The sequence below is a fragment of the Aspergillus tubingensis genome (assembly GCF_013340325.1).
Source record: "Aspergillus tubingensis WU-2223L DNA, scaffold_2, whole genome shotgun sequence".
NCBI classification, from domain to species: domain Eukaryota; kingdom Fungi; phylum Ascomycota; class Eurotiomycetes; order Eurotiales; family Aspergillaceae; genus Aspergillus; species Aspergillus tubingensis.
In genome coordinates, this window is record NW_023336276.1 from 1648116 (window position 1) to 1673410 (window position 25295).

Below are 25295 nucleotides of genomic sequence, written 5' to 3' on the forward strand. Positions count from 1 at the left end.
CCTCACGTCCCCATTTTAAGCTGGAATGTTTTCAGCTGGAGAAATTCTCCACACCTGGCCATTGCATCTGCAACCAATCATCCATAGAGAACGCATAATCCACCCCTACGCCGTCTTCTGGCACTAGAATCGACGGCATCACACATTCATCAACTAGTCACCAAGTTACCCATTAGCAAGCAAACATAAACCTAAATCACACCATTCAACTTACCATCTTGTACACCCACACTCTGACCCACCTCCAAGCCTTGCCCCAAGTCACCATCACCATCACCAGAACTCACCCTACCATTCGCACCATCCCCATCAACTTTACACTCCCCCACCCCCGCAAGAGTAAGACTAACAACCTGCGCCGCCCTCGCCGCCTCGCGCGAAGTCGCCGTCGACCCACGACGCAACCAAATAGCCCTCGCCGTTCTCAAGGCATCCAGGACCTCCTCTCCCCTATCCAAAGGCCCTCCACAATGTACCAACGAGCAAAGAATCATCGTCGCGGTCAGAAACAAATGCGTCATACTAGACGTGATCCGCCAATGCATATCATGTAATTGACCCCCTCTGCAAGTCTCCTCGTCGAGGATGTGTTGGATGCGTAGAGCGCCGAGTGATGCGTCGATACAGGCGGTGCGGGAGTATGCGAAATGAGGATTTTCTGAGTGTATCTCACCCGAAGGGATAGTTGCTATGTTGAGGAATCGACGATGGAGCATGATTTGCCCTTTGTATAGGAGATGTTGGAGAAACAGTCGGGACATGATCACCTGCGAGTAATCGGTTATGCTCGCTTGTAGGGGTTTGAAGCGGAGAGGAGGAGGGATGTTAGAGACGGCGTCGTGGAGGGTCTTATCCGCTTGCATTACTTCTGCGTAGCTTGTTGGTTGGACTGCGTCTGCTAGGTTGGATATACTTCCTAGGGCTATGAGCATGCGTCTTCGCGCGATGAGTTCCAGTGTAGTGGTGTGTTCTGTTTCTGGTCTGCTGGGGGGTAGTATAGTTAGGGAGGGGGTTAGGTCTGTATCGAAGAGGTTTCGTGGCTCGGCGGTATCCCATTTCCAGTCGGAGATCATTCGAGGCATGCCCATTTGGCTGGATAGGAGGATGTCGCTTGTTAGTACGGTGGTCCATAGACGACGGCGCATTTCGCCTTGCAGTGGGGAGAGATTGGGGAAGTGGCTGGGATCGCGATGGTAGCCCATTCGCATGGCGAGGTTGACTTCGAGGCCGAGTAGGAACCAGATGTTGCGGTTCGCGTCCGGGTTCATTCCGTACTCGATGTATACGTAGTGGACTAGGGTCTCGAGGACGTAGGGGCCGGGTTTGGTGTACTCGCCTATCATGAGGCACTGGACGATCTTTTCCCGGTAGAGTTCGAGTTGGAGGGTTTTTTGCTCTTCTTCGGAGCTGTCGGTTACGTTGGAGGCCATTACCGCTAGGCAGATCATGCTGAAGAGGAGGCCAATCCATACTATTGGCGTGCTTGTGGAGTCGGTCCAGAAGGATTCGTACTATGGTGTTTGTTAGTAACGATTGGAAGAATGGTCGGTGATGTTGTTTGGTTTGTATCAACTGACTTCTTGAAGAAAGCTAGGCCCGTGGACCGCTGCTAATCATCCGGAGTTAGTGATACTGTCGCTAGAGCGGGATATGACAGGGGGTTCTCACCAGAAGCAACCAGATCGAGATAGTTGAAATACTTCGAAATATAGCGGTCAACAGCGGCCTTTGGTGGAAATGCGGCGATAATTTCAGCCCGTGAGGCAGCCCGTTCACATCCGTAGAGCAATAACGCATGTCGGTGGGATGGTTTCACACTCATTTCTTCAATAGAGCCGGCCATTCTGGCTTGTTCTTCACGATCACAATGCGCCTTCAGGTCGGCAATGCTGTCCAGAATGGCCGCCCAGTGCTCACCGGCCACATACTGAAGCTCTGATTCGGTGATTTGCATGCTGCCGCAATCCGACTGTGTATCTAGTACACTACCACCGGGCCCTAGTCGAGTACTGCTGCTGGGAGTGGCATCCGGGGTGGCAAGCTGTCGGACCTCGTCATTGTTGAGTCCGTCGGGCATCAAGGACTTTACGAGACGCTCCAAGTGGACTAGCCGGTCATGGAGTCCAGCGGGTGCTCCAACGGGTGTAGGATGCAATGGGGATGCTAGTGGCTTCCGGGCCACATAGACACATGAGTGACCGCGTGCGACGCAGCTGGTACAGGGCTGTAGTCGATCGCATCGAGACTTGCGCTGGCGGCATGCAATGCACGAAAACTGAGGTTTGTCACGTCGTCGACGAGGTTTAGGAGCGAGAGTCCCGGAAGATGAGGACATTGAGACAAGTGATGAATGGTGAAGCAGATAAAATATTGTTGATGATGGGGAGTCAGCGCGGCCTTAATACTCCTATCAACTAGTAGTCGAAGGACCCGGCACTATCTTAGTTACAGGAAGCAGCCCAATCGGAGGAACATCGCATATACGGAGACACCCTCCGATTAGCTAAAATGAGTGATTCCACGTGTTATGAGGATTCTACAGGAAGGATTCAGTGTAGCATTGAAGCGTGCAATGGTGATCCAATTCAGGTGATGTGATTGTAGAATAACCAAGTTGCATTCTACCCAGGATATCAATACATTTGGCCAAAGAAAAACATGATAATACATTCATTTTCCGTCCTGATATTGTGTTCCAAACTTGATAAGGAATGTAATCATGAAATCAACTTCAAACATTACCGCGCCGACCGTGTCCAGTCCCCAAATCCAATAATACTCGTAAATTGTGGAATCCGTAAAAGCGTTCAATCTCGAAATGGCAACCAATTAACGTAATAATATCATATTAGCCACCTCATTTATGCCTTCGTGCCGTTGCCGTTGCCGTTACCATTGTGATGAAGAACCTTGGACACTTTCTCCTTCAACTGAGTAATGGGGCCGTGATGCTGGTGACCGTTTCCGTTGGCCTTGTTCTTTTGTGCTGCAGCTGCGGCGGCTCCTTCACTGGAACTCTTGCTGGTATCGGGTCCTAATATATGATTAGTCAAACTCAAATCTGTTGGGTGATAAGACAGTGCTTTACTCACCTGATGGTTTCGAGCGGCTGTACCCACGATCTAGGCGCTTCTCAAACTCGTAGGGCTCCCGTGCAGGAGTCTTAGGGCCTTTCAGGGCTTCCTCGCTGACTTTGGTGTTCTTGGGGAGCTTGTCCCCGGTGTCATCTGCGCTCTCTTTGCCTTTCTTCAGGGAGTCAACATCGTCTTCTTCGGTCATTCCTGTGCCGCTGCCTTTCTGGGCAGAGTCAACCGCGGCGCCGCTCTCATCTTGTGTTGACTTGTCCTGATAAACCCGAGCTTCTTTATTAGGCACCTGGCTCCTTGCGTTTACAGAATCTACTCCACTGGGAGTGGACTCGGATGCTGATGGAGTTGACTTGGCTGCGGACAATCTCTCTTGTTGGGTATCCCGTGCCGTATCGATGTTACCATAGGCACTCTGCTTTCCGACAGAGCCCCCCGCCATCGCTGAGCTAGGAGATGTGGTATCCTGCTGCATCGAGCGGGTTCTGACATCGTCATCAGTGACGCTCTGAGCAGCTCCTTGGCCGGTATTGCTCTTCATTCCCTGTTGTCCAATGACGCCCCCAGCCACACCTCCAGCCATGCCTCCAGCAACCGCTTTACTGCCGTACTCATTCTCCTTCTGCATTGATTTGGCTGCGTTATCTGGCATGCGCTGAGTAGATTGTGCAGCGCTTGAAGTCCGTTGGTTTGCCGTATCCTTCTTTATCGATGTAGGAACCCTCACTTGATCTTGCGCATCCATGTCATCCTGGTTCCCTCGTCCAGAATAGGCATAGGCGCCAGCAGGACCGGAGCCTGAAATGTTTGACTTGCTCGAGACTCCCTGATCCCTGGCCGCGGAGACATCTTCACGAAGATCCGTGGTGTCTTGAACTCCTTGTCCAGAATACGCATAGGCGCCTGTAGGACCCGAGACGTTTGACTTGCTTGAGACTCCCTGATCCCTGGACACAGAGGTGTTGTCACGAAGATCAGTGGTGTCCCGGACTCCTTGTCCAGAGTAGGCATACGCGCCGCTAGTGGCTGAGGACGAGCCCGCAGTGTTTCTGCTCTTCTGGGTATACTGGCTTCCCATACCGGAGGTATGGCTTCCTTGACCATAGGTGGAGGTCCGGGTTCGCTGCTCAGGAACGGCAGCTTGAGACTGCCCTTGTTTGATACCAGAGGAAGCACCTCTTATGGGGTAGTTCATCTGCTGACCCTGGGATGGCTCACTGATGAAAACATTCTTGGGGCCGTAGTCGGCATTGCTAGGTGACTTGGGGTTGCGGGCGTGATCAGCATCGGTAGACGCAAGTGGTTCGGGGATGACGGCGGTGTTATCCTTTGTCCTGGGAGCACCAGGTTGTTCTGATTGGTATTAGCTTCACTTGATCATTCAATGGGTTCGTGAATCTTCTGACAGAGCATGAAGTGACTGATGAGGTTCTTACCATCACGGTTTCCGGCATCATAAGGATCGGTGGCAGTTCCTCTGCCTTGGATTCCAGAGAGAGGCTCATCGCCATGCTGCTGGTTTAATTGGCTATCGGGAGTTTGGTTAGGATGGACCTCGTTCCACAGAGCATTCGAGGCGTTGTTGAAGGTTCGATGTATGGTCTCCATGTTTTATATGTGTGGTTGAAATCAATTGTATGATATTTGAATGAAGTGTAAGCTTAAACTACTTCAGAGGTGCCGGACGCCTCGTTTATGAATGTATGGAGGCGATAATCAAAGAACCTTGTGTCGTCAGAGCTGTGGGTGGGATTGCAAAAAGGCTGGTTAATCTGCGGGATGCGGTTTTTCTAGAAAGGCAAGAGAATAGCAATACATTATAGTACGTCAGTGGCATGAGGCGAAAGCAGCGCAAACAGACAAGCATATGAGGAGCGCATAGTGTCGATCGCAGAACCCGCGATGTCATCACTCCATCCCGTGACGTCAAGGAACGTCACCTGTCACGTGGGGAACACTGGACCGACCAACTGGCACCGACAATGCAAGAGATGGAGCAGCAGAGCAAAGTCAATTAGAATTCTATGGACAAAGAGAGAGACCCTTGGGGGCTGCACAATTGGAACGGTGACTCGTAGATACTTAGTCTCCCTCATTCGAACGCCACCACAAAATGCACACCAGAAGCAAGCAAATAATGAAAACACACTATGAAATATTCGCAGTAAGAACGCAATACCCCAATATCAGTGCCAAATCTGAATCATCCTGACCTTCGCGCAGAAGCAACTGCGAAGGTCTCGTAGCCGAATATGGACGCCTCTGTCGATCTCAAAGTATGTATGTATCGGGTAAGAGAGCCACGGAACCGGTCAGGCTTGTTTGCTCGTCTCCGCGGCATTCTTCGCCTCTGGGTTCAAAGGCTGTTTGGGATCGTATCCCACACTTTTCACAACCCCTAGTCCCTTGGTCTTTCCCTCCCGGAAAAGCACTCGATCCCCGGGGGCCAAGAATTCGGGACGCTGTACAAATCTGAATGCAACCAAAGCGCGGTCACCGCCCCGAATGAAGGGACGATCGATGTCAATGACGGAGCATGTTTGACTTACTGCGCCGACATGCAGCATTGCTTGATACCGAGGCTTGATCGTGGTGGCGTGAGATATGATTAGGACTAATCAATCAGTACAACAGAATGAGTAAAAAGGGAACAACTAGTGGACGCACCCTCAGCGACGAACTCCCTGTAGACTTTCGGGGGCTGGTCCAACTTCTTGAGAACTACCATGCCCTTACGGACCTCCTTCCGTCGGACACGTTTCAAGGCGAAAGAGCCCGACTGGCCTGCAAAACAAGCGTTGACCTGAATACGCTTGCGCTCAATGGACTTGATCGTAGTTGTCGTGAATTGACCGAGAGAGTCAGGCCCAACCAAAACGGCATCGCCAGCGTGTATCACACCCGACTTGGCCACCCCAGACACAACTGTACCCACATGGGGCACGGAGAACGTATCGTTGATGAGGAACTCGAACGGAGCATTCACATTGTATTGGCCGCGGTGAGGAAGGATATTCAGGAACGTCCGCACAAGGTCTAGATTCTCTCCAGTGACATTGGACACCTGGAAGATCGGGCAGATCCGCTGGCTCACAAACTGTGTCGCCGTGTTGATGGTTTCTTCCATGTCCTTCACGAAGATGGGAATCTTACGAGAACCAGGCGACTTAAGAAGTTTGCTGAGCTGGGAAAGGGTCTCCTCCAGAATCTGCGGTGGGCAAATATCGATCTTGGTGACAATTACCATGACCGGCACGTGTAAAGCCACAGCAATACCGAGGTGTTCTTTGCTCATGCCAATGAGGCCATTGTTAGCCGCCACCATGAGTAAACAGTAGTTGGGGCTGCTGCTCAGCATGCCGAAAACCGTAGTCCGCAGGTACCGTTCATGCCCAGCAAGATCAGAGAACGATATTACTTTGGCAGAACGCCTTCCTATATCTTCCCAGGACATCTTCCGCCCATGAGCGCTGCTTACAATGTCACCCCGGCTGTCGAACCCCATTATCTCCATCCCTACCGAGCTGGTCCGACCGCTCTCGATTTCGTGCTTGTGGCGGAACAGATTGAGTCGAGCCTTTCCTCGGCCATCATCCAAGTTTCCCTTGACCAGCACACCCAGCATGGTACTCTTACCTGCGTCAACATTGCCAACTACTGCCATGCGGATCTCAGCCATCTCCTCCACGGTGCCCGCTGGCTGCCGGATCAAGAGCTTGCCCCAAGAGCCTTTTAATCGCTCATGCTTCACGCGCGATTCCTCAGGCCCGCCAACATTGTAGGTAACAAGGATCCGACAGTGAGCAGGAAGGGTTTCCGCCGCTTCCCGCAAGCGCTGTAAGGCTGTATTCCACTGGCTTAGATCAAAGGACATGGAATCCCCGCCATCTTCAAGACCTAGGTCGAAGAGCGTCTCACCATGTCCTTCGTCAATGCGCGTCTGTAGGATGTTGGCCAGGACTTGGATGTCATGGTCTGGCTGTTCACCAGTGCCCAGGAGCAACTCCTTCAACTTGACCGGTTTCGGGGTATCCGTGAGGTCTAGCTGGTCGAGAATATCCAGTTCGGCATGGTCTTCAGATACTGGAGCTGCGCTGGCTGTTTCGTAGCCGCTATCACTGGGCAGATACTGAGCCGATCGCTGGGCCTGTTGCTTTTCAGCGTACTCGGCGAACTCACTGAGGGCCTAAATGTTGGCGACGTGTTAGCGGGAATGCCAGATTGCTTCGCGGGGGGGGATGCGCACAATCTCGCCTCTCCGCCGTTCTTCCAACGAAGGCTTTAATCCAGCCGTCCCCATTTTGATGGCTATATTGGTCGATGATCAAGATAATGGCAAAAGAAAATAGTTCGGAGCAAAGGCACGTTATCGATCTGCGATATGATGCGTCACTCGGTCGGGTGGAAGATGGATCGCCGCTGGCGCGCTCAGACACGTATTCGTGTTATCATACTTTTATCTATAGATACGAGATCAGGTAGGGGAGTAAGAATAACAGAAGAGGATAAAGATGTAGGGAAGGGTCTGGAGCAAATTAGGTGAATGAGAAGGTGGTTTGTGAATGATATTCTAGGAGGGAAGAGATGGACAGCGAGGGTCGGGGAGGGAACCGGGGAAGCTTTATCGATAGGAAAGTGCGAGTCATCGCCGCCTCGTGCGGCCCCCAAGCAAATTATTGAGTCATACGGCTCAGCACAGTCATTCCCTCCATGCAGCTAAGGCTATGCTGGAATGATGATGGTCTTGTCACCGCTACAGTAGTCAATTTTTTATTAACTGTTTTGGGCCAGGTTGCAAACCAGAAACACTGGTCGCTGCTGTTGGTTTCATCGCTACATATGCCAGTATGGCATGATGCCATGAAACCACACGCCTTACACCTTCCTGATGCCTCTATATCTGATATAAGAAAACCTGCAGGCCCAAGCATGACCGAGTACGTGAATACATTAAAAGATAAATTCGTATAGCCTGGAAACCCTGTAACATCGCCTGGTGTCTTCGTGGTCTCGTATTTCGTAGCTTGGGTGAGGGGTGGTCCCAAGAATATCCGATGTGATCCGTCTTCCTACTTATTATTGCCTCCCAAATCTTATGCCTGAGGAGAAATCAAGACGACAGAGTCTCCTATCGCGAAAGGTCAGTATGACAAGCCCCGGGCTCTACCGGGAACGGCATCGCGAAACGCACCTCGAACGAAGAGCATCTCTTCTTGCTTCTTGATGGTCTAAAGACAATCAACCTGCGTTAGCCCAGCTCCGCACTATTATAATACCACCCTAATTGATTGTACTATAACCGAGGTAAATGGATAGAACGACGTACCCGGAGGATCTCTTGCTCGTTCTCATCTTCCTCCACCACGTAGATGGTCTCCTCAACATCTCCTAGCACCAGGTTGCAATGGCTATCGTATGCCTACCCAAAATCATCTGTCAGTAAAAGCCACGTAGCCAGAGGCTGGGGTGCAGGCGTAGGACTCACATGGAGACGGCCCTTGAGCTCGCGATCGCCGCGCAGCTTGACGAAGACGATTTCATCGAGCGACAGGCGCACCAGATCTAAGGGCTCGGAGACGGACGATGTGCCCGCATCCTCGGTGTCGGCCATGTCGAGGTCGAGGGTGGGTGGAAAAGGAGAGACTGAAGCGTTAAGCTAAGCGAACGAAAGGAAGGGGGGAAGGATCCAAGCTGCAGCGTGTACAGCAGACGCGGGACATGGATGGTGAAAAAGGCTACAGAGTCTGACAGGGATCTGGCCCGCCAAGACCACAACAAGCGGCACCTCCTCATTTACTCCGCTTTTATAGTCGCAGCTCGATTCCCCCCGACTTCTGACGGCCTGAACACCACCCCGGCTTTTTCCCTACGTTCTTTCATGTTTCCTGTCCTCAGTTCGCAATGCTGGGGTTTATTCGTACCAGTGAGAGCTTAGGCTCTCATTTGGTGTGTCCTACGTACCGTCGATGTCGATTAACTCACCTACCTCGCTGTTCTCCACTTCTTATACTTCGGGATCCTACGCGCCGCCAACGATCATCCGGATCACATTTACATCTTCGATATCGAAACGACGACAGCAGCAATCATTCTAGGAATAAAGGCTGGTTCGCTAATAGGCATGCTCCACAGCTAGGACGGGGAAGCACGGACATACTGGAACCTGGTCAGGTTGACTTGGGCGATCATGAGATCTCCAATGCACAAGACGACAGAGGGCACGACATTGGGGCTGGTCCCCGGGTCGAGAGCTTTGAGGATGTGAAGAGACATTTCAACGCTATCCTCCGAGATGGCCAACCAGACCAGGTGATGGATGCGATGCTTGATCCTCGCTTTGAGAGCTTGGTTTGCTTGATGCCACCCAGCACCTTTGTTGAAGTCTTCCATCTCCTCTCCCCGGCTTACTTTATCGATCCCTATCGGGAAATCCATCGTCCCATTCATCCGTCGGCTGTTGATGTCAAGCAGTACAAATCACTGGACTCGATTTTCGACGAGTTTGCCAGTAACCTTTCTGCCATCCTGCAGATTAGGTGGGCGGGCGGCCAACCCTTGGGCCTGGCTGAGTACACGCACCTGCTCAATTGTGCACGCTCAATGGGCGATGCTATCATGGCAGACTATATCTGGCAAACAATTAGGGAGGATGGAATGGTGCCAGATTCCCAGTGCTATAATTACTACATGGAGGCGAAAGTCTGGGATAGAGCATATACCGGCTTGGAGAAGTATCGCCTCAGAATGACCCCTTACCTGTATCGGAAGAGGAGATTCTTCGAACCCAACCCCGGATGGCAAGGTTACGGTACGGCTGCCCGAAGTGTGAGAAAAGAAGTGCTGCAGATCTTCAACGAGATGACACAGGAGGGTACCTCGGGGGACACCACCACCTTTGTCAATGTGATCCTTGCGTCAAGCCGAGTTGGCCATATGCAAGGAATCAAGAATGTCCTGCACACCGTCTGGAACATTGACGTCGATGCGCTGCTAGACCAGGTCGATGAGTCGATGCTTCCAGAAGTGACCCCATACGACCGTTCCTCACCGCTGTACCCCACAAACCACCTGCTGTTCGCCGTAGCTCATGCCTTTGGCACCAACAATGACATCCCTGCCGCGCTGCGCACCATAGATTTTATTTCGAACAAATATGACATCCCGGTGCCGGAGAATGTCTGGCTCGAGCTATTTGAGCGATCGTTCGTTTTGTCGCGTCCGAGGTTTGGCCCTGACGCTGAAAGAAATGCGAAGGGCCAGGTTTCATATGACTTCCTCAACTCCATGTTCGAAACAATGACTTCCGAGCCTTTCAACGTGCGTCCAACCATCGAGGTGCACCATATCCTCGCCAAAACTGCATGGGATCGCGCCAGGCTGTCGGAATTCCAGCACCATATGGAAGCTGCGTATAATATTTTAAGGGAGACACGAAAGAAGAGAAGAACTGCGAGGTCGATAATAGAGGCCTATCTGGGACAGGCACAAACGGAAATCCTCAAATCACGAGCCTTTGCAGATGCTGTGCACGCATATGACATTCTGCGCTTGCGCACTATGCAGCAAACCGTTGTCATGGAGCGTCTTGCAAGACTATTGCTGATTCACCATCGTTGGCTGGGTCGTCGGAACCAAGCGTGGGAACGGACCCTTCTTCCGCAGGCACTGGAGGAATGGCGAGACTTTTTGCCAGAGTCCGTGGTATACCATACCCGGGGAGGACTCGTCGAATTCGATGGTGCCACCTCTTGGCGCCAGCGTAATATCAGAACCCATGATAGAGTACCAGTCCGGCGGCCAACCTTCGGAACGAACTTCGAGCTTGATGAAGACGCAAACGATATAGACGACGACATTTTTTGGGATTATTATCGACAATCTGCCCCGCATCTTGATCTGTCCATTCCACCCCTGAGGAGGCTTTTTGAAGCTGTCCACGAAGACAATGTCAGTAGCACTTACGACGACGAAGCTTTCCTGGCGGAAGAACTGGGATACGAAACTGGCGAGTATGAGATCCCTAGAGTTACCGCAAGGACGCCCAGACAAGCGCGCTCTACCACTTGGGGACGCCAAACAAGAGAGGTGGACGATCCTATAACCACAAGTCCGGGTTCTCTCTCATGGGCTTGATTCTAGCCCATATTCGAGCCACTTTGCTTTCTTTCACACTCTTCACCATTTTCTTTTTCTTCTTTTTCTTCTTTTCCTCCTTTTCTATGACTTCGATTGTGACTTTCATCTGCGCATCCGGAAAAGTTAACGATTCGCGGATACCTTCACTCAACCCCGATTTCTTTCTTTCGCTTTTCTTTTCTTCATGTCCTGAAGCGGGATATATGATGAGCTGATCTTTGGCTGTCAGTTATGATACCTCATGTGTGCATGTATTGCCTTACCTGAGCGGATACCCTGTCTATATGACATGTTACATATTGAGCTCTTTTATGCTTTTCGAATATTATCATTATTCTTTTGATTGTGAGAGTATTGTCTTTCAGTAAGCAAAACATTAGTCAGTATCAATCTTTCGAGCCATACTCTTCTCAAGACGACAGGGTGCATACCTATACAGAAATGGGACTTGACGTCTGATTATATACCTCAGACAACGTCAGTTCACCAAGGATCCAATCATAATCATATACATACAATGCGGGTATATGCTACAAAACGTAGGGCACCTATCCAGTCAGTTCACTGAGCCTATAGCTAGGCACCACCACCACCATCATCATATCTTCTCCGCCTTCAGATCATTCACCACCATGTACCGACCAATCGTAATCCAACCCCAGCGGAACCACACCATCTGGCTCTGATGGGCCTTCACCATAGCCGACTGCGCAGTCATCCACTCATTAACAGAACTGACGAACAGAAGCCGCGAAGGAAGCTGGCCCTTAGATCCAGCACCACCACGGCCCAGAACCGAATGCAGCGCGCCCCGAACCATCGTAAACGGCGCATCCAAAACACCGGCGTACTTGCGCAGCAGATTCGTCGTGGTAAGCGTATACAGAGTGACGGGACAGGTATACCCCGATTTATCCTTCATCAGGGACCGCAGGAAATGAACAGCGCCGTAGTACAGAGACCGGTGATTAGGGTGGTTGCTGATACCTCCCTTGTCAAACGTCAAGAGCACGTCGATGGTGGCCGTAGGTGCAGAGTCGGCTTTGTTCGACTTCTTCTTGGAAGAAGAGGTGCTGTCGCTGAGTTCGGGGGCGAAGGCGTGTTCGAGAACAGCTGATACGTCGGACTCGGTCCATTGGACGGACATGCTGTCGCGGAATCGGGTGGGGTCGTCGATGATGTATACGTCGGATTCTTGGCGTAGGCCTAGTTGCAGGGCGCTTTTCACGAGCTCCTTTTTGCGGATGTGGCCCAGGCCGTCGGCGTCTCCTGTTTATGTCGCGGTTTTGTGTTAGTGGGTGTATACTGGGGGAGGGTGGGTGTTTGTTCGATGGTTTATGTGGGTGCTTACCACTGCTGAGACAGAGGATCTTGAGGTGGTTGCCGTACTCCGGTCTGGTCAGGGCCAGGACCGTGGGCGCGAAGAACATGGCCTCATCATCCGGGTGGGCGATCAGGAGACATATTCGCTTGTTGTATAGACGAGGGAATGCACCGCCGAATGGTGAAGACGTGGTGGAGGAGAGTGTCCAGAAGAGGAACACGGCTAGAATCGCGGAACCGAGAGAGAGTAATGTTGACGGGGACATGGCGTGGGAGTATTCGAAAAGGGGTGATTTGGACGTTGAACTTTAGGAATGAAGGGGATGGTCAGGAGTAATTGGATCGTCGGGAGGTTTGACAAATTATGGGAGAAGCTAGTAGGAGCTCAACGGGGTGCTTTTTTTCGGGGGATATTCGACGACCGTTCGCCGCTTGCATGAAATGATGCAAGTGATGCTGGGTGTTGGAATCCACCAATTGTTTGGCTATATCATACAAATAGTGTTGGTTTATTCAGATTGAGACATCTTTAGGGGAGAGTGACCCCAATGGGTTGAATGGTGAGGATTGGAAAAAGGGATAAATAGTTGATTCGTCTCAGGGTCCTGAGTTGACGATCTCTAGAGCTCCATGTCTCCCGGACGCGGAGCTATCACCACGTGACTTACGGATTGAGTACATCGGAAGATAGTTCCAATTAAATTTCTAATTGTAGGAGATTAGTGTGATAAATCTTCCGAATTGTGGAATTTATTGATTTATCAGATGGATGTAGCTTATTTTATTTAAACGACCTCGAAAATCCAAGTACTAGTACGTTGGCTGGAAAATGATCATAATGCTGAGAATATATACTTGTACGAGATCTGCTCCGTTACTGTGGTTATATATATTAGTAAATTGGTAACATATACCAACATTTCTCACATTTGTACTGAAACGATACAGACTTACTTAGTAGCATCAGAAGAGCAACTAAAGCCTCATCATATTTACAAATGCACGGAGGAGCTCCTCCAAGCAAGTTTGATGAATGCAGCTAGCATTGCGCGTTCCATTACCAGCATTGCGTTCCGACGCCAATGACATCAAAAGTACCAAGTGCCTAATGTCAACCATAAGCTGACTCAAAAGTCAACATTAGTAATATTGATTATGCTTTTTACTGACTTCAATCATATCCATTTTCAGCAACAGCATACGTATCTCTCAACATCTCAGCTGTCACCTTCCTGATCCGTTTGACACGAATTAGTAAGTAAGCTCTATGCGCGGAATAGGAGATTATGGCCCCCACCAATCACATGAATGTCACAGAGCACTTGCATTGCAGGTCTCTCCGCGGACCCAGCCAACCTTCTAGAGTACTAGGATAAGGCTATCATCATGGATCCTTTCGCTCTTAGCCTGAACTGCTTACAAATTCCATGTCGATATACAAATCAAGGGACGACTAGAAGTATTTCTAGGGTGGTATTTGGAAAAGAGACATTGTCTCGGCTCGACGGCATCCAGAGACTGACTGTATCGGGCAAAGTACGGAGACCCCGCGGTTCTCCGGTCTCAAAAGAAGACCAGTCTAATTAGTAGTACTAGGTACAGCCAATAATGAGGAATGACACTATAATCAATATATTGATCGAGGATTCTAGTGATTCCTTGTCGGCTTCTAGTGGTTTTTTTCCGCGGATAGAGTCGGCAGTAGCAGGGGCCAGATTAGATAGAGACGTCATCACATGGCCATGGTTCAGCCCTCTCTTTCCTGGTTTTAATAATGGCCATCAACAAGTAGCTGGATCTAGATCCAGTGACTCTAGTCGCTAGAGATCGGTAGTATCCAGGAGGGTCAATGACAGACCGCAATTTAGCCCATGTTTGAACGTAGTTGAGTCTCGAGAGTACAGTCAGTAGTATGCAGTTCTCTCTACCAGTGGCTTCTAGAACTTCCTAAAGATGGATTGCACTAGCACGTGGGACAAGCAAGACTGCTTAACCTGGCAGAAACTCACGTCCTGTGCAATTCGGCCGGAGTGAGTCCAAACAGAAGGTGTTGGCTACGAAGGTTCGTGCAATATCCTATCATCTAAGTTCTCGGGTGCTGATAGCCGGTATTGTAGGGCTGAAAACCCGCGGACACACAGAGTCGGTTCACATGGCAATTGCTGCGCATCATGCCGCGGGCAGTGGCTATGAACTAGAAATTCATTGTCGAAAACAGCCATGGATATACCGCCGAGCATAGACTTTACGACGCAATCATGTTCAAACGACCAGTTTGAGACATGATGGTATCAATGTGCCGGACTTTCCCCCCGCGGGGTTCAAGAGCTCTCGAGTCTATTTGATAGTAAGATTATAAGTAACCATGAATCTGCCATGAAACGTAAACACAGACGTCGTGGCAATTCTCAGTCGGTCTAGGCAAATAGAGCAAGTAAGTTGAGCGACGATATCCGAGACCATCGGGCCACCGTTAGTCATGGAATATATGGCTTTGTGTAGGAATGGCGGTAAAAAGTGGATAGCATCAACCTGAGCGGACGGCAGGTACGGCGTCAACCAAAGACTGCAAGTGGTGTACCCACGGACCGATCTGACTTCCGTCGAGGACCTTACCGGGCAAGGGAATTGGGGGACAACGGCAGTCGCCGAAGTCCTGGGACCAGAATGGTGTAATTCCCGCTAAATCCTCATTTAGTGAGTGATTTAGCTGGTCCAGAGACCTTGGAGGAGAAAGGAGAGAAAATTCTGAGGCGCTAGTGCCATGGTGAAGAGTCATCGCATGGAGTCCGCCAAAGCTAACCATGAAAAGAGAGCCGGGCCGGTGGACAAGCCCCATTCGAGAAAAACGGGGGGTGCGGCGTACCGCTAGTCCACTACATACCCTCATCCACCTTTGGGAGGGGTTTCCGCGGAAAGACCCAATGGAAAGGGCGCAACGGTAAACATGGCCTTGCACCTTGCAAGAAAACGCTATAGCATTCGTAGTTGGCATCATTAATATGACCATTCACTGCTACTACGTACTACCTGTTTTGCAGCTGCATGAAATGGGTCCAAGCTTCTGCACATCCAAGCTGGGAGGGGTTTCATGAAGCCGTCACGGCACTAGTCCAGAAGATGGCGGTTAATAACGCAACCGCCGTGCGTGCTCAGGCAGGAGTAGTAGAAATCCCTCATCTAGACATCTCCTGCTGGGTGAAACTAGGCGATTGGCAAAAAGAAACCTAGCATGTATGGGGAATGTGATCATACTCTGTCGGAGTTGGTTTGTTATCGATCGCCATATAGCAAACAGATTCGTATTATAGAGCAAAGACTAGTCTGGATGGTGAGTTTCACGCAATTGGGGAATCATAACGGCAGTAAGGAGGATTCTGTGAGAGTGAAGAATGGTCACCGGATGCAATCTTCACGGTCTGATCATCAGTGTATTGCGCAATGGACCAAGATCTAGTGCATGCACCTGCGTCGGCGCTTCCCCAAGATTAACTTGATGTAGAAGAATTTAGGAGCATCAGCTGGAGGCGGCCCTTGCCGACACAGATATTAGCCTGATACAGTCAGTGTCAATTCTCTAACATCCCCATATATGACAGGCCAGCGATCATATAACATGAGCCGACCAGTACTTTGTAGATGAGGCTTGGCGGGTAACACTGAGGCTAAAATCCTGTATAGTAACATCCGAACTCGTGGCGTGATCGAATCGGCCATCCGTGGCCGTCAGTGACAAGATGTGCCGAAACTCTCAGGAAACCGGGACGGTCAAGCCGACAGCTGGAGGACCATCAGGGTGAAAAGTCGGCCAAGGTACCTGGATCGTCAGAGGTCAGACCGATCATTTCACATTGCGCATGCTGTCGTCCTGGCAGCTCAATGGGTGGTGGTGAAACTGTTAGGTAATGGGTATGGCGGCAATGGGTAGTCATTCGTCAGAACGTCAGAACTGTCCCTGGCCAAGTCACAACGCACGTTGCTTTAGTCTAGAACTTCAACATTAGTAGTGAATATCATATGTTAACTACATATTACTTTTTGGATAATATTTCCCAATTCAATTGTTGTTTTTCTCACGCAACCCTCATACTATCCTACGAGGCTAACTAACCACCACTTTCATCTACACCGACCGACCGGCAACTGCAGCCGGATGATGTGATGCCCCGCATAGAACGGAATTTTCAGCAGTGCGGGGAAAAAGGCGAACCTATCGCCTTGCAGTGAGCAACAACGGAATCTTCCTCCTGAGCAAAGGGGTCCCTGTTAGCGCCGTCAATACCATCGTGAGACTTGGCCAGGAATGGCAATAACGAGGAGAGCCTGCAGCCAGCTTCGTCATTCAGGTCCTCAGTGCCTGAGCCCGAGCCCTTGACAAGCCACTCAACCAAGTCTCATCGGAACAGGGTACCGCTGTACCGCGCGGGTGGAAGAGAAAAAAAAAAAGGCACATATCCTAATCAAGATTTTTATTTTCTCTTCGAATTTGCCCTTGACAATTTAGTCTCCTTTTTTTCTCCCTTTGGCCTTGTCGGGATGTGGAACCTGGCCGAGCTGTAACCTCAAGACTTAAGAGGCGCTGCAATGGAATAAAAACTCTGCAAAGAATTTTTTGGGATTATTTCCCAAAAGGTTCCCATTCCGTACGCAAAACATCTGGTTCTGATGGGGCTAGCGTCTTCCTCCGTCCGCGGATTCAGCGCCTCGTTGGCTTAAAAAGTGCAAGCGGCATCACGGATCCAGAGGATCTCCAATTAGTGTCGCAACGTGTTGCGGTATGGTAATGTATACCCGCGTCACGGTGCCGGTCACCGCTCGTACGCGCAAAACTTGCGCCAGACCGCCTTGCAACTGTTCAGAATTTCGGGCTCTCTCTGCCACTATATGACGCCACGTGATGGTTTGATGACGGCAGCTGACCTTCCTGAACGAGCAAAGAAAGCGCCCTTTTTGTCAGGTGTCGTTACGGGCTCAGGTCCCGGCTGCCGTCTTGGACGAATATTCGGTGCCGGAAACACTATGATGATTTGAGTGACTGACTTGTCATGCTTCTTTGTCTTCCATCTCTCCATTGCTCATCAGGCACCACATCAAGAATTGGCTCTCTACTAATGCTGTCAAGAGAGTACGTACTATGGTTGTCGTGGCAGGCCCTGGGCCCCCAACTATACAACGGCCCAATCAAATTGTGGCCTGACCTGGAGGGGAATACTGTCTAGAACCTTAGTCAGCCCCATTATCCTTGGTTCGGATCTCCAACAAAAGGACATGACAACATCACTGAGCAATTTGGCATGATCTCGAAGCCCGATCATTAGGACCACGAGTTCATTCTGAATAATCACTAGTAGGTATTGCGTCAAATCATCACCGCCTCTCTACGAATACGCGCCTGGGTCACGCAAACATTCGCGAGCGAACGATCGACAGCCAGGGGAGGGACTTCGTTCCGGACCCAGGGACAGCCAGACTAAGTCCATTTTCTATGGGGTAGGAGTGAGTCACTGCGCACGGCCTCGACGGAGGGACATCGGAGAGCTAATCACCATGTTTTGTGGCTAGCGAAGTGTTCAAGTGATGCAGCAGGGTAGATTAAATACGATTTTGTTGCAGCTTCGTAAAACACACTTCATGCAGGTAGTAGCACGTCTTTCTCAGAAGCAGACTGCATGAGCCCGGACAGTATCACATGCGTTGAATTGCGAAGAGAAACGAATCAACCTGTAAGTAAGGCGTGTATGTTGCGCTGATGTCGAAACAAAATACTAGCATCCGTAGGATTTAGCCGAGGACAAGACTGTCTGACGCCTTAATTATTGCCATACATTTGATTATTCAGAATCACAGATCCGGGGTTGGGGTCAGACTGCGGATAGATGACATTGACATGAGACTGTGAATGATCAGCCCCAAGTTGCCATAGGCTGACGAGTCCTTGAATATTCTAGAATTGAGTCGATGGCATCTATTGTGAAGTCCACCGTGGGGACACATTAACCACTGATGATGAGTCCCCAGATCTAGAATGTCCCATTCATTGAATGTAATTCTCCCATACAACAAGTATTCTCATCTAGATCACGCAAGATCCTGTGTAAGCTACACATCGATGACAATGGTTGATGGAGCCTGTGAGCCTGTCAAACCATTCTGTTGCATGGCGCACGCTTTTCTCCTCGGGGAAATCCTTCCGCCCAGCAGCACAACAGGAACCGAGTGTATTTCTACTTTCTCAGTCGCAGACGCTTTCCGCCGGAGACAGCCGTTTTGTCACGTACGGAAAGCGTAATGTAAGGCCCACGATGACGCTTTTTCTGCCGGGCCCCACTCAACCTCCATCGTCCGCCCGATGAGATGGAGCCCTGAAGGTGGCCAGACCAGGGAATGAATGGCACCTGTTACATGCGGTGGGAACGTCCTAGAAGAAACCATACTAAAAAAAGGGCGAATTTGGAAAGTAAAAACTCAGGAGTAGAAAATTCGATTTTTGAGGTAGTCCTCTTTTTTTTTTCTCTCTTGGGGAAATATATCTGGTATTAAAAAAAATAAAAAAGCTTGTTGCGTTCATTCAAAGGCAGCTGCTCTCCCACTTTTATTCTTCCCTTCTTGATTCTTCTGGTTCTGTCACACCCAATTCATCTCATCTTCCCTTCACCATCCCATAGCATCTGAACCCAAGTGGTGACTTCAACTATACCACACTGCCCATTGTATCCTCCGTACCGGTGCTTGGATACTCATCATCTTGACAGCAACATCTAGAAGAACGTCAACAATACCACCACACGTCAACTGGATTATGTACTTGGTCGTCTACCACACATCGCAACTTTACCAATATCGAAGCACTTCCTAAACAATCACTTCCTAAGTTATTGTTCAACAGCGTCTACATATACAATCTCTAGTCTTCGAACCATCCCCATCCCATCCACAGCAGCCACCCACCGGAACATTTTCTCCACAGCTGAAGTAGGGGCCTATAAAGCCGGCTCTCACAACTTCTCATACTCTTCTGCCCGGCACGGTTGTCACAAACTCAAAGTGTTAGCCACTTGAAATTTTGACACCATGCCTGGCCGTCTTCTCTCCAGCTTTGTTCGCCCTTCCCTCTCTCACCACCACCACTCCTCTCACCATTCTTCCGTCTCCCACTCCAACTCCTCGTCCTCGTCGTCTGTGAATGAGATCCCACCGAATACAGTGGCCTCCAAGAAGCCGTCCACGCATGGTGCGGAAAGAGCCCGTTCACCCGAGCGTCGTCTGTCTTTCGCCGTCGAACACCTCATCCACCCCCACCGTGATCACAGCAAGGACAAGCGACGCAGCCATGGCCGGTCCTCCCGTTCCAAGGAGCGCGCCGGACAAGAGGAGATTGCCAATGCTCATGCTAAGCTAGACGTCATTGTCGAATCCCCGCCGCTTGTGTGCTACGGATCCCCTGCGAACTCCACTGGTGCGCTGTTCTCGGGGCGCCTGAAGATCAGCATCTCCGAGCTGGCTGGCATGGTGACCCTGGACACTTTCGATATGCGCCTGATGAGCAGACTGACAACGAAGAAGCCTGTTTCCAGAGACTGCGCCAACTGCGCATCGCGCACGGAGGAACTGACTCACTGGAACTTCCTGACTGAGCCTCTTCATCTCAAGAATGGCGACCATGAATTCCCCTTCAGCTACCTGTTCCCCGGTCATCTGCCCGCCTCCTGCAACGGTTCCCTCGGTCAAGTCGAGTACTTCCTTTCTGCGCGTGCCCACAACGTCAACGGCGAGGAATACACCTACGAGATGCCCGTGCACATCAAGCGTGCCATCCTTCCCGGAAACGACAAGTCCTCAATCCGCATCTTCCCCCCTACCAACCTCACCGGCCGCATCGTTCTTCCCTCTGTTGTGCACCCGATTGGCACCTTTCCCGTTCAGATGACTCTGAGCGGAATCGTGGACAAGAAGGAGGACACGCAGACTCGGTGGCGCCTGCGTAAGATGATGTGGCGGATCGAAGAACACCAAAAGATCGTGTCCACCGCTTGCACCAAGCATGCACACAAGATCGGGGGCGAGGGCAAGGGAGTCCTCCACCAAGAGACGCGCATCATCGGCCACAACGAAGAGAAAGAGGGCTGGAAGACTGACTTCGACACCGCTGGCGGCGAAATCAGCATGCAGTTCGAGGCAAACATCAACCCTTCTTGCAACCCTGTTTGCGATCTCGAAACCCCTGGTGGCTTGGAAGCGAGACACAACCTTGTCATTGAATTGATCGTGGCTGAGGAGTTCTGCCCGAACCGGAACCCCAAGCTCATTACTCCCACCGGGGCGGCGCGCGTCTTGCGCATGCAGTTCCACCTTCATGTTACGGAGCGCAGCGGTCTCGGCATCAGCTGGGATGAAGAGATGCCGCCGGTGTACGAGGATGTGCCTGCCAGCCCGCCTGGATACACCATGCTCGATGGTGACAGCATCATGGAGGACTATCACGGATCCCCCATTCACCTGCCCGAGTATGAGCAATTGGAGCGCATGGACTCCCTTCGACTGGACAGTGACTCTACCCACTCTTCAATCCGGGGTCGCTCTCGCCTGACAACCGATGACTTGACTGCGGAACCGACGGTACCTGCAGCCAGCAACCGAGCGCCGTCTGTCGATTCCCAAAGCTCAAGACGCACATAACACCTTTAACTTCACCGTTGACTTTCCTTCATCTATTTTCTTTTCTTTTTCAACAAACCTGGACTCGACAGATGTCCATACCAAGCTACGCCGCTTACGACGTTACGATTTTTAACGAATTGGACGATTAATAAATCCTAAAGATTCGGATTCATCTCAGTTGCTCTCAACAGTCACTCTCAACAAATTGGCTTGCCATGTCCTAATGAACTCTCTAATACCAATGGCATGGAATCAAACAAAAAAAGGGGGAATATCGGAGAAAAAAAAGTTTGTCTTTCTTAGAATTTTCATTGTCTTATCACGGAGTGGGGAACTTTCACAGTCTGCATGATACCCATAGTTGCTACAAATATGTCACAAACCTGGCTATTTCTTCTGTTCTGCACCAACCACCTTTGTTGTTGTCCTCAAAAAAAAATAAGAGTGTCAAGTTCGCTACCAATATACCTGATTAATAGAACTAAAGAAAGGGGGAATTTTTTCCTGAATCGAAGCCTCCATCCTAAACTATCTACCGTAACAATAAAGAACTATTGATCGCCCTTTAGTAACCCCATAGTCGCAAATCCCCCAACCCAAGCCAAGCCAGGTATAGTAAAGCTCCGTGTGACACAATCCGGGTAGGTACAGCTCTAATTCCCCAACTCACAATCAGTAAATGTCCTCACCAGTCAACCATACCCTTGCTTACTTATTCTTATTCCTGTTTACTCCGTAGGTACCCTGATCTGAACTGGCCAGGCCAGTCCAACCCATTCCTCTCATCTTCGTAAACAGTGTGTGTTGTGTATATGCGTGTGTGACATCTACTGCACCCATCCACCCACTATTCAATAATCAGGTTACAACCTCATGCACGTACCCAGATTTATTAACCCCCATCTCTAGATTCTTCCCAGTAGGTAAGTAGTAAATAATCGCTCGTGCTACACAAGCTACCCTGCCCTGTCTCGGCCCTTTTTGCTCTCTCCCTCTCACACTCTATTAAAATCGCCCCCTGCAGATCGGATCGGTAATCTGCATGATCGTAGTGTATGTAGTAAGTAGTACTTTGTTACTTTTTGTTGGGTTGGATGGTTCTAGTTGGTAGTACATAGTTGGGAAATGGATTGAATGACTAGTGATTTATTTTGGTTTGGTTTCATCTGAAGTATTTAGTGGGATGGGGGTCCCCCTTGGATGCTACGGATGTTACGCTTACTTGCTACCTTGTTGGTGAAGATAACTTTGCTTCGTTGTGTGTAAGTGTGTGTACATCTCTTCTTCCCTTATGTTTCAGTTCACTCATTCATCACTATTTGAGTGTATGTTATGTGCACTTTGAACAATATCGATATTCAATTCACCACCTTCGCTTTCCCGCTCTTTCTTGCCGTATTCGCCTCGCCTTGCCCCCCTTTTCGACCATATGTGAAACGCCATCACTCAAAGAATAAATACCATGTGTCTACCGCGTGAACTCCTTAATACCCTTTTGCTCCTTTGGACTCCCGTTCGCGTCTTTCTCCAACTTCGTCTTTCATCTTTCCGCCTTGAACTCCAATAATAACTCCGGGGATATTTTCATCAAACAATAAAAAAGATATCACATAACCATGAACATGAGAAGAAGAAAAAAAAAACAATTACATAGATGGAGGAAGATATGCACATCATGAATCGAAAATGGGTCCATATGCATGGATTCCGTGAGATTCCAGTTCGTATACCACTTTCTTTGTGACGAATGGATTGCTGATAACACAGACAGCCTCGGCGTCGAAATCCCGAACCATCTGTCGGATTATCGGGACCATGTCGATTCGTCCTGCCTGGTTGGTGTCGATGATCACCGGATTCGTGTCCATCTCGGACACCAGGTTCAGGATGTCCTGACCGTACGTTTTGAGCGGTGCCCGCGTCTGCCAGAGCACTCGAAGGTCTGGCCGGTTCGCATCCCCCAGGAAGGAGAGACACGGGCCGATTCCGGATCCTGTCGTTACAACCACCACGCGCTTGAAGACCCGCATCGCGTATGCGAAGCCGTTGATCAAGACCCCTCGCTTCCAGAGGTGAGTGGGTGGGTCTTGGATGCAGGCTGTCGTCCAGTCCCCGGCTTTGGACACCAACGCAGAGAAGCTTTTACCTTCTGGGTCCGGGAACGTGGCAAAGCCATGCCAGTCTTGCAGTGGGTGTCGGGATAATTGGATGCCCTTGCCGAAGTTCGTCGTGGTATGCGTGAAGTGGAGACGCACCGCATGCGAGGAGAGGTATTCGGCCCGGACGGGGACTTTGCGGAGAAGAAGCCAGGGATGGATGATTGCCACGACCGTGACCATCAAGAACCAGAACGCAGGGAGAGTGACGAGGAACCGACCCAGAGACTCGTGGTACGCCTCTTTGACCTGGTCGGCAAAGATCATGAGCAATATCACAAAGAGTGCTACGACGAGCCATCCGGAGAACCGGTGCGTCAGCTCGAAGTAGTCGTGCCTCTTGAAGCGGAACTTCGGGTGGGCCACCATGATGATTGCCAGCAGCAGGACAAGAATAACGTATGCTAAGACAACGGGCGCAAGGGATAGAACCGATGCTCCGGTCCAGTACTCCCGAGACATCACGCCCACGAAGCCCACATACCAAACGAAAGCGGCTACGCCACATCCGCTGTGCACGCCGCCATAATGATACGCCTTTGCGGCCAACAGACGCAACCATTTCGGGGCTGATCTTGGTATAGAGCAGACGGAAATGAAGATGGAGTTGACCACCAACGGCTGTCGTGCCAAACCACATGCCATCAGGTTGCCGGCGGTGGCGTTGACCAGGGCTAACAGGGTCCGGTCTGTAACCATGATGGCCACGAACACGGCCACATTGGCCAGGAAGACCAAGGTGAAGAGACGACGGTAGATGTTGAGCAGGGCGTACCGGATCCGTGATAGCTTCTTCACCTTGTGCTCTTGGGCTTCAAGGTCCCAGGGGCTGTTGCCTGCATGATTGTATGAGGCCTCCACCTTCTCTGAGAGCTCATTGACTATAGTCTGGTCTGTCAATGTTGCTTCGCCTGGGCTCGGTGGGCCTGATGCACATTTGGCCGGTTGTGGTACCGACACAATGGTCTGTACTGGTGAGGATGACATGCTGACTCGGGATATTCCAAATCCGAGGACGTGAGGGAGGAGGAGGGTGGGTGAGAGACAAGAAGCAGACACCCAAGAGAGGTTATCCCAACCAAGATAGGTGGAGGAGGAGGGATGCGAGTGGCAAGGGTTGGTGTGAGGATCAGGTACAGACCGACGCAAAAGGGAAACAAGAGCAATTGCAAAAATTGGCTATACCCTAGGTAAGATCATGGCCCAACGAATGATTTGAGAGAGATGAGGTGAGGGGGTGAAGAGAGAGAGGACCTGACAGGCGTTCACAGTTCACCTCCGAATTGGCATTGCCGTGAGCCAACTGCGGTGAATGGGCACCTGCGTCTTTTGAATCTTTGTGGATGACGACATCTCATAACGATGCAGAAGAAGTATATTTCCCGAAGCGTGGACCTACATCGAACACCGGAGTTATCTTGGGGCTATTGTGTCTAGTCCATGTTCCCAGCAGCTGGACGCATACCGCATGCGGCATACTGTCGGCCCGTTTTCCCTCTACAAAATCCTTTTCTGTTTTTATTTTATTTTATTATTTTTTATTTTCATTTATTTCTTTTTTTTCTCTTTATTTTTATTTTTCTGATACTTCACTTTGCCGAGCCAGGTTTTTCAGGATTTATCCACCAGACCTGAAGCCTGATACTATTGCACGGGATGGGATCCCACCCTAAATTGGTGGATTGGAGGCTGACTGCCAATGAGCAGTGAAAGATGGCATGGTGCCATTCAAGATTCAGCTCTGCATTCCCCGAATCGAGAAAGAGAAGACCCAATGGATGGTCCCCGAAGGAGGGGGGAGGTGAACCGTGCCGCCTCAGATCCATGGCTGATGAATCTAGTGACGGTGATAACTAGATAGAAGGGTCTAGAGATTAGCATGATCCGGCACAACCAGTCCGAGTGGCTCCTGCAGGAGGGTCAGGGTTTCCCTGCC

The 25295-nt window shown here is 50.4% G+C and overlaps 8 protein-coding genes across 8 annotated transcripts; 2 read left to right on the plus strand and 6 right to left on the minus strand.

Annotated features, from left to right (window-relative positions):
• Positions 1–31: 31 nt before the first annotated feature.
• AtWU_01137 (putative transcription factor) lies at positions 32–2335 on the minus strand (the record flags this gene model as incomplete). Its single annotated transcript, XM_035496252.1, has 4 exons — positions 32–153; positions 215–1511; positions 1578–1606; positions 1669–2335. 4 exons carry the CDS (start codon positions 2333–2335, stop codon positions 32–34), a joined length of 2115 nt encoding a protein of 704 aa, XP_035352145.1.
• Positions 2336–2861: 526 nt separating this feature from the next.
• On the minus strand, positions 2862–4694 carry AtWU_01138 (uncharacterized protein; the record flags this gene model as incomplete). Its single annotated transcript, XM_035496253.1, has 3 exons — positions 2862–3034; positions 3093–4439; positions 4523–4694. 3 exons carry the CDS (start codon positions 4692–4694, stop codon positions 2862–2864), a joined length of 1692 nt encoding a protein of 563 aa, XP_035352146.1.
• A 704-nt stretch (positions 4695–5398) lies between these two features.
• AtWU_01139 (putative GTP binding protein (GTPBP1)) lies at positions 5399–7386 on the minus strand (the record flags this gene model as incomplete). Its single annotated transcript, XM_035496254.1, has 3 exons — positions 5399–5700; positions 5754–7272; positions 7333–7386. 3 exons carry the CDS (start codon positions 7384–7386, stop codon positions 5399–5401), a joined length of 1875 nt encoding a protein of 624 aa, XP_035352147.1.
• A 793-nt stretch (positions 7387–8179) lies between these two features.
• Positions 8180–8697, minus strand: AtWU_01140 (U4/U6-U5 snRNP complex subunit LSM3; the record flags this gene model as incomplete). The annotated part of the gene is made up of 4 exons (XM_035496255.1): positions 8180–8214; positions 8278–8314; positions 8413–8505; positions 8572–8697. 4 exons carry the CDS (start codon positions 8695–8697, stop codon positions 8180–8182), a joined length of 291 nt encoding a protein of 96 aa, XP_035352148.1.
• Positions 8698–8987: 290 nt separating this feature from the next.
• AtWU_01141 (uncharacterized protein) lies at positions 8988–11219 on the plus strand (the record flags this gene model as incomplete). The annotated part of the gene is made up of 2 exons (XM_035496256.1): positions 8988–9032; positions 9219–11219. 2 exons carry the CDS (start codon positions 8988–8990, stop codon positions 11217–11219), a joined length of 2046 nt encoding a protein of 681 aa, XP_035352149.1.
• A 601-nt stretch (positions 11220–11820) lies between these two features.
• AtWU_01142 (PIG-L family deacetylase) lies at positions 11821–12811 on the minus strand (the record flags this gene model as incomplete). Its single annotated transcript, XM_035496257.1, has 2 exons — positions 11821–12491; positions 12574–12811. The coding sequence occupies 2 exons, from the start codon at positions 12809–12811 to the stop codon at positions 11821–11823; spliced, it is 909 nt and encodes a 302-aa protein (XP_035352150.1).
• Positions 12812–19616: 6805 nt separating this feature from the next.
• AtWU_01143 (alpha-arrestin) lies at positions 19617–21221 on the plus strand (the record flags this gene model as incomplete). The annotated part of the gene is made up of 1 exon (XM_035496258.1): positions 19617–21221. The coding sequence occupies one exon, from the start codon at positions 19617–19619 to the stop codon at positions 21219–21221; it is 1605 nt and encodes a 534-aa protein (XP_035352151.1).
• A 1655-nt stretch (positions 21222–22876) lies between these two features.
• AtWU_01144 (integral membrane protein TmpA) lies at positions 22877–24346 on the minus strand (the record flags this gene model as incomplete). Its single annotated transcript, XM_035496259.1, has 1 exon — positions 22877–24346. One exon carries the CDS (start codon positions 24344–24346, stop codon positions 22877–22879), a length of 1470 nt encoding a protein of 489 aa, XP_035352152.1.
• Positions 24347–25295: the final 949 nt, after the last annotated feature.